General features: G+C 43.4%; 2 protein-coding genes and 2 long non-coding RNA genes across 4 annotated transcripts; 2 read left to right on the plus strand and 2 right to left on the minus strand.

The window, feature by feature from the left end:
* The first annotated feature begins 2,569 nt into the window (after positions 1 to 2,569).
* On the plus strand, positions 2,570 to 3,126 carry LOC114462282 (uncharacterized). Its single transcript, XR_003673924.1, has 3 exons — positions 2,570 to 2,690; positions 2,954 to 2,997; positions 3,070 to 3,126. It is a non-coding gene; the product is annotated as an uncharacterized LOC114462282 (long non-coding RNA).
* A 50-nt stretch (positions 3,127 to 3,176) lies between these two features.
* LOC114461616 (tRNA:m(4)X modification enzyme TRM13 homolog) lies at positions 3,177 to 3,638 on the plus strand (the record flags this gene model as incomplete). Its single annotated transcript, XM_028443850.1, has 3 exons — positions 3,177 to 3,251; positions 3,335 to 3,404; positions 3,490 to 3,638. Coding segments are annotated over 3 exons (294 nt in total), but the record flags the coding sequence as incomplete, so codon positions are not given.
* A 2,429-nt stretch (positions 3,639 to 6,067) lies between these two features.
* Positions 6,068 to 7,346, minus strand: LOC114461617 (leucine-rich repeat-containing protein 39-like; the record flags this gene model as incomplete). The annotated part of the gene is given in 6 exon segments (XM_028443851.1): positions 6,068 to 6,601; positions 6,673 to 6,700; positions 6,703 to 6,824; positions 6,886 to 7,031; positions 7,091 to 7,227; positions 7,292 to 7,346. Coding segments are annotated over 6 exon segments (657 nt in total), but the record flags the coding sequence as incomplete, so codon positions are not given.
* Positions 7,347 to 7,428: 82 nt separating this feature from the next.
* Positions 7,429 to 7,750, minus strand: LOC114462283 (uncharacterized). The gene is made up of 3 exons (XR_003673925.1): positions 7,675 to 7,750; positions 7,503 to 7,611; positions 7,429 to 7,446 (listed from the first exon to the last, which is right to left on the minus strand). It is a non-coding gene; the product is annotated as an uncharacterized LOC114462283 (long non-coding RNA).
* Between the last annotated feature and the right edge of the window lie 723 nt (positions 7,751 to 8,473).

Consider the following 8,473-nt stretch of genomic DNA (forward strand, 5'->3'; position numbering starts at 1 on the left):
CACCAGCGACGCCCCGCCCCAGACTGGAGAGTCTAAGACGATTTTCGATTTTTTAAACTTCATACATATTTTTACTACAATAAATCTGAAATTCAGCCATCATAACAATATATTTAAAAATGTTTAATTATCAAATGATTTTATTCATAAATTAATAAAAACTGGATGTTTACAGAAAAACACATTTAGAACAAACCAACATTCATTTTATGTGTGACATAGTTTAATCTATATGGAACTCTATTATTTGTTGTTTTTTAATAATATAAACATTGATTTCTGGTCATTTCTAAATGTTCAATTTGGCATCTTCCTTAACATAAAAACAAAATTTTTTTGATTAATAATTTAATTATAAAACTAAATATTATATACATCATGTTTTGATTTAAATCTGACATTTTTTTGTTTAAAGATTCCTAGACAAAATTGAAAATGTTCATGTAAGAAATTATTTAATTTGATAATTAGATTAAATTTCGTTTTTGTTTAAATACTCTTTGCATAATGTTTGTAATTTATTTTCTTTTATATTTTTCTTTAGCGTGTTTTTTCTCATGTCGTATATAGTTGATGTTTGTAAATGTTGTGCTTTGATGTGTAACTATTGTTGATAAAATAAATAAACAAGTGTGGTAGGACAGAATGTGATTCATAATCATTGGTATCTGATCAATGATCAGGTGATGATAATGACTGAATTGATTGTCATTAACATGTTATTCCTGGCTCTGACCCCGCCCACTGAGGTCAAACAAACACTGGCAATTAAAGAATAAATAAAATCATCATCATCACAGTTGAGATGAAGAAAAATAACGATGATCTTTTCTGTGAAAAGATGACTTAAAGGATCTGATTTAAACGCTAAAATAACAGGAAGTCAATGGTTTGTGAGGTCTGAGATCTGAACTAAATCATCAATAACGAACTTCATCAATGACTAATGATGGTTTAAATGAAATATTACTCATCCACAGCCTGAAAACTCACATGATCAAATCTTTACATTTATAATCTGTGTTTATGTTGAAATAAACTTTATTTTCAGTCCTCAGTCACATGTTGCTGCTCCACTAACGCTCACAGCTCAACGTACCAACGGTTGATAAATGAGGACCTAAAAATCAGTCAAAATATGCCTATGTGCCGTCTACAGAACTACATATCCCACAATGCACTGTGCCAAACTTCCTAGAATGATAACAGATGCAGTGCTCGAGGAAGTTTGGAGCTCATTTCTTCCTGGAATTGATCATTAAACGTTTGAAGCTTCAGGCGTTCTTCAGGGTTTAGAACAAAGAACGCTCAGTTTAATGTGTTCTTCCTACTCAGTTGAGAATCAATGTAGACTTTTAATGATAGAATGCTAGTGTTTCCTTGTGTTGTGAACATGAAGCTAACCAAGTGTTCTTTGTTTATATCACTCTGTGCGTCAGCAGTTGACATTTGTGACTAAAATTATAACAGTGCATAAAATTGAGCATCGCATTAGTTCAGGCACAGATTTACCACTAGCCAGCCCCACCAGCTGATAGCATCCACCCCTTAATCAGTTCCACGTTTCCCATTGGTTAGTCAGTCATGGCGCTGTATTTAAACCACCACAAACACGCCTACTTCTGCACACTTCGTCCACCAATGCCTCACAACCCCCATCCCCCCACTCCATTAAACAGATGGTTCACAGCTCATTTAGTCTGGGACACCCTGATGGTTTATCTCACTGACCACTAACCCCAACCAGTAGCAGCAGATGTTCTCAACCTATGAACCTGGTTCTAATGGACATTTATTCCTGTTAAAAGGGAGATGTTTCTTCCCACTGTCGCTAATGCTTGTTCATGTGGATTCGTTTGGTTTTTTCCTTTTTCTTACAAAAAATGTATATCTTGATAGCGTGTCGATATGACTTTGTCATAAATTGAGCTATATAAAGTTGAATTGAAGATACTAACGCCGTTGCTTCTGTTCCAGGGATCCTGCTGACCGCTCTCCTCTGCTTATCCTCTCCATGTAGCCCATGGAAAAGCGAATGGAGCTCTTCTGGCTTTGGCCTGGAAAGGGCAGAAGTCCCAGAACAGAGCCTTCTAAATCTAAAATACATGCTAAATAATGCTATTTGACTGAAATGTATATTAATACTGTTTAAATGGGTTGTTATTATACATGATGTACTTTATGAAAAGTACAAGTTGTGTGGGTGATGGCACAGACAATTTAAAATGATATGTTTTCTTTTCTATATGTTCAGACAATTTTGAAAATTTTGCATGAAAATACTCTGATTTACAAATAAACTAAAACAAAAACTGAAACAGAAACAAGAACTAGGCTTTTTAAAATGCATTAATTCATTAAACCTAGCAAATCTGTTCTAAAAAAACTGAATTCCAAAACACAAATGAAGACAAAATTAGAACTGAAACAATAAAATCTCAGATTTTAAATCAGACCATGAGGGGAGAATTTAGTAATTCTGTATTTGTGTATGTAATGTTTAGGTCCTATGGGACCCTATTGTAATTATTCAGATTTATGGCTTTTTTCCCACCGCTCTCTGGGTTCCTGAACGCAGCACCAACATGGCGGCTGAGAGGAAGTGTTTGTTCTTCGTGGAGAAAAAGAAACGTCGGTGTAAAATGGAGGCGGGAAAGGACAAACTCTACTGTGGAGAACACGGCTTCATGGTTAGTGATAATAAACACTTTAGGAACCAGTTACAGAATAATAAATACTGATTACAATCAATGTCATGTTTACTAAAGTGTGTAAAACTACTTCCTGCTGAAAAGTGGAATAAATCCATTATTTAATCAGTTCCTGATGTAAAGAGAGAGAGCAGACACATGTAGTGATGAGGTCATCACTGTGACGTCATCGTCCCAAAGTCGAGAGAAAACAAATGTGATTGGTTGATTATTTGTGATGTCACAGCTCTGGACTTTTACAGGAAAAAGGAAGCAGAAGAATCGTCTGTCCACTGGACCCCAAACAGTAAGACGTGTGTGTGTGTGATCTTCTAATGTGTGTGTGTGAGATCTTCTAATGTGTGTGTGTGTGTTTCAGCACAGTCTGTGAGGACAAACTACACACTCACATGTTGAAGTGTAACGCCAAGGAGAACCCAAACCAGTGAGTGTGTGTGTGTGTGTGTTTTGACTCTGTGATGAACGTTGTGTGTTCCTCAGGTTTATTACGTGGAGAACATCAACGCTGGAGCAGCTGTAGGAGACGTGGAGCTGCCACAGGTAAACAAACAAACAAACTGACTGGAAACAATGGCAACAATAACATGTTTTGTTAATATGTGAGTGCGTGTGCGTGTGTGTAGATAAGTCTGTGTGAGCGAAGTCATGCTGAGTTGGATGTTCTCATCCAAAAACTGAAGAAAGTTGCTGAGAGTGAGTCTGAGTTGTTCCTAACATTGTTTACGTTTATATTGTTGATTTCCATGTTGTTGTTGTTGTTTTTATTTTGTGTTGTCAGGCCTGTGTTTGGACGTAGACGAACACGTTCTCTCTCACTCGGTCCTTCACCAAGAACTGAAGAATCCAAAGAACGGAGACTCCGCCCACAAACACCTGAGAGCAGGTCAGCAGCCAATGGGCTCACAGCGTGATGTGGTGAGTCAATGACATCACACCGATGATGTCACTGTGATCAGGCGTCTATCCTAGGTCACCTGGAGCAGCTGGGGCTGCTGGGAGGGGGCGGAGCTTCGTGGAGTTTGGAGCAGGACGAGGAAAACTTTCCCATTGGATCCAGAGAGCTGTGGGGGAGGAGCCAGAAGTCTGTCTACTATTGGTGGAGCGCTCAGCTACACGCTTTAAGGTTAGCTTTAGCCCCGCCCACTGTGGGTTATTGACAGCAGAGGAAAGCAGAGCATTAACACACTTCAAAAGTGTGTGTGTGTGTGTGTGCGCGCACATGTTGTGGACCTAATGGTCATCAGTATATCTTGTGTTTCAGGTCGATGGTAAACATCAGGAAGAGGGTGTGGCCTTCCACAGGCTGCAGATGGACATCAAACATCTGGATCTGAGTAAGACTGACAGCTGGGCTGAGGGGCGGGGCCAACACTCACTTGCTTTCTGTTTCCAGGTCAAGTCCCTCTGCTCGCAGACAGAAACTTCCATTGGTTGGAGTGGGAAAACATCTGTGTGGAGCAGCCACAGGTAAGCTCCACCCACTACAGCTGATTGGTCTGGCTCTGTCACCTGTGGATGGTTTCTGTCCTCAGATCTGGCTCTGCGATGTTTACTGGCACATGGAGAGGAGAGAAGAAACCTGAGCCCTCAGACCAAACGTTCACAGGTCCTGGTCCAGTTCTGGGCGTGGTCGTGGCGCTGTGCTGTCACCACCGCTGTGAGTGGCGTCACTACGTGGGGCGGGACTTCTTCCTGATGAACGGACTCGGAGCTTCAGAGTTTGAAGCTTTCACCAGGATGAGCAGCTGGGCCACGTGTGGGCTCTCAGCCAATCAGAGCACAGGAGGGGAGGAGCATGAGGCCGCAGCTAATCAGAGCACAGGAGGGGAGGAGCATGAGGCCGCAGCTAATCAGAGCACAGGAGGGGAGGAGCATGAGGCCGCAGCCAATCAGTGCACAGGAGGGGAGGAGCATGAGGCACACAGGTAAACAGTAAACCAACAGGAAACAAATGACAACCAAACAATAGAACAACACTTAGTTTGTTTGTTTACAGCCTGCGTCGTCTGAAGAGCGGCTCCTGATTGGTCGTCTCTGTAAGCGTGTGATCGACAGTGGAAGATGTCACTTCCTCCAAACCAAAGGATTTCACAGTAAAATGACGTGCTTCGTCCACGCAGACGTGACTCTGGAGAACGTGCTGCTGACTGCTGTTCCAAGCCCCCCCCCCCCTCTTAACGAGTTCTGATTTTGTTTTTTTAGGTCATGTGACATTTTTTAACAGCTGCTTCAGAATAAAAGCCCAGGGTTTCACACAATAAAAGATGTTGAAACTGGAATCTGGGTTGGACCAGAGTGTCACATGACCAACAGACAAACACACTCACGTCCTGTGTTTACGTTTATAAATCACGTGTATGTGAGAAAATGTAATTCATTGTTTTCTCTCTGTTCAAATAATAAAAATGAACGTGTAGTAAAACGTTTGGAACACTTTATGTTGACTGGGTGGGTGGGGCTGGGGTGGGGCGTGGTCATGTTAATCCAGAGGGAACCAATCACAGTCATTTATGAAGCAACCAAGAGGTTGGGGGACATCAAGTGTCTGAACAGACATTAATGAGACAAACAAAACATCTGGCCTTGACCACCATGTGTTCATAAGCGTTGCATCACTTCCAGCTGCTGGCGTACAGCAGCAACACGAGGGGATGGTCGACACACGCCTCCTGTAGCACTGAGGTACCATCACCTGACCTCCAGCATCACTATGACCTCTGTCTGTGTCACACCTTCACTTCTCTCTCGTGGAGAACGGGTGAGGAGATATCACTGTCATCTGCAACGTTAGGGTCTGATATAATTCCAGTTTTTACACAGGCAGCTGAGGTCTCACCTAGAAGCAGTGGTCCTCACAGCTCCAGTCTGGTCTGTAACACTGCTGTGTCTGACAATGAAGAATCCTGGACCAACGATGTGAGCAACATGTTTTGTCACATATTATTTGGACGTTTGAAAGCAGCTTCATTCTCACCGAGGCCCCTGAGGACCACGTCCCTCTGGAAGTGTGTGTAAGTCCAGGCCCAACACTTTGAGAAGGTCCAGGACTAAAGTAAGTCCAGCTCAACAGGTCTATGAAGAATCTACGACCAATGATCATGTCATTTTAATTACAATTATTAATATTAAACTGCATTTTTATGACAGTTACTGTTCTCATAGTTTAGATTTAATAATAACATGTAAGGTTTGTCTCACAACGACAGAACATCATTGATTCAATAAATAGTCAGTATGTAAGCGCTCACATGTTCCCTCTATCATTTTACCTTTTTTTAATAAATATATATATATATTTCAATATGATATGTGATGTGAAATATGTAATACTACTACTATTATTTCACACAAACTTATCAGTTTCACATACTGTCTTTAATGTCATCCTTGTCCTGTTGGGGGCGGAGTTTCCTGTTGGGCAGGGTCATAGCTGCCGTGGAGGTGCAGACATTATCTGGTCAAGTTTGTTTTTTATAAATCCCAAATGTTGCTCACAAGTGACGTACGCTTTCTATAGTACGTACTTCCTATACGTACGCTTTCTATACGTACGCTTTCTATACGTACGCTTTCTATACGTACGCTTTCTATACGTACGCTTTCTATACGTACGCTTTCTATACGTACGCTTTCTATACGTACGCTTTCTATACGTACGCTTTCTAACTACGCTTTCTTTATGCAGCGTTTATAGAGGAGCCCCTGGTCTGTACTGCAGGGGTCAGTTGGCACAGTGCACATTCAGCGATGCGTGTGCACATCTACGAGCCTCCTGGATGTATGCCAACATGAACTCTAGCCCAAACAGCTCCTCCTCTTCCTCTTCTTCATTGGTTCTGCTCGGCAGCGTCACCTCCAAACTCAGAGGATTGTTACGAAAGTTCACAAATCTGATAAGAACAAAAACAGAGCTACAGACAGCTTCAGTTCTACAGACCAACGTACAGACCAACGTACAGACCTGAGGAGGCTCATGTCCTCCATCAGTGGGGGATGTCCTTCAGTCGGTTGCTGCTGAGGACCAGCGTGTCCAGGCTCTTCATCCTGCTGATGCTCTCTGGAAGCTTCTCCAGCTCGTTCCTCTGCAGCCACAGAGTTTGCAGGTTCTCCATCCTGAACACACAGCTCACACTGATTGGCTGATGGCCGGAGGGGGAGGCTTAGTGTGACCTACCTGTGAATGTCTTCAGGTAAGTTCTTCAGATGGTTCCCTCCAAAGTCCAACCACTGCAGCCTCGGCAGAGACAACAGACAGCTTGGGACAGACTCAAAGGAGTTCATGGACAGGTCCACATACTGCAGGTGAGCCAGAGCGTTGAGCTGTGGGCGAGGTTCTGTTTCAGGTTCTGGTTCTGTGTTTTGGATCTTATTAGATGTACCTGGTTCGGCAGGTGGTTCAGGTCTCTGTTCATTGCCAGCTCCAGTCGCTCCAGACTCTGACAGCCGCTCAGTTCTTCTGGGACAAACTGGATCCTGTTAAAGCTCAGCAGCAGCTCCCTGAGGCGGGTCAACGTCCCTGAAACAGAACCAGAACTCTAACAGAGGTCCTCGCAGAACCCTCAGTCAAAGGAGGAGCTCACCGATCTCTTTAGGGATCTCAGTGACCTCGTTACGGGACAGGTCCAGCACCAGAAGGTTTGGAAGCTGGAAATGAAGTTAGGGATCTTCAGAAGTCCAGTCCGGTGGATCTGCAGCTCCTGGACTTGGCTGAGCTGAACAGACATGGCGGCAGAAGCTGAAACAGAACCAGAATCAGGGCTGTATCTCCTCCAGGACCAGAACCAGCAGTACCTTCCAGTCCTCCTGCTCCAGGCGGAGGACCACACGTCCATCTTCAGTCTGCAGCTTCTCTCTGAGTCGAGCCAGAACCGCCCGGTCCTCCCACACCGTCACTCCCAGTCTGACCAGCACAACCAGTCATTCCAACTATCACCACGCGTGCTGGAAGGAGGCGGGGCCTTACCTACTGATGGCCCTGCTTCTCTTGCTGGGTTCCTCCCTCTTCCTGATCCGCTCCTCCCACAGCGTCGCCATGGACGGACCACGCCCACCATGTGATGTCACAGCCACCAACCATTACTGTCCAAACCATAAGACCCAAAACAGCAGGTGTTTATACGTCACCATCTTACAGGAAGTTAATAAAGATATAGAACTAGGGCTGTTTGACCTCCTAAAGGAACGAACACAGGTAGAACTTCCTGACACGTCATCAGTCATTCACTACTGAGGAATACCAGTATGAACCAGTCACTGCTGCTCTGGTCAAACTGGTGTCCATTTTAACTAATGACTGACAGCAGTTGGTTTAACTGGTGTTGGTCACACGCTCTCCTTAAAACTAGTCAGTGAGGGGGCGGGGCTTTACTTTAGTCTGACAGAGGAAGATCTAAGGGGTTAGGATTAGTGTTAAACCCCGATTTACATTCATCTAATCTATATATAATCAATGCTATGGAGACAGTGACAATGAATAATCTAACCCCGCCACATCCGTCACAGCATCTGAGTTTCTTTACCCAAACTCTCTAACTTTAACTTTACTACTCCTTATCCTTCTACCTATCCCACGGTGTGTGTGTGTGTGTGTGTGTGCTCACCTGCTGTGGTCACTTTCTGTCCTTCATGTTGTGTAAATTTGAGCCGTGATCAAAATAACTGCAGTCACGTGACTCCCGACGTCTAGTGAACACACTGTAGGAGGCGGAGCTTGGAGTTAGTTTATTTGTTCTCAAATACGTTACATTTTACTACTTTCACAC

The sequence above is a fragment of the Gouania willdenowi genome, chromosome 4 (genome assembly GCF_900634775.1).
Source record: "Gouania willdenowi chromosome 4, fGouWil2.1, whole genome shotgun sequence".
NCBI lineage: Eukaryota > Metazoa > Chordata > Actinopteri > Blenniiformes > Gobiesocidae > Gouania > Gouania willdenowi.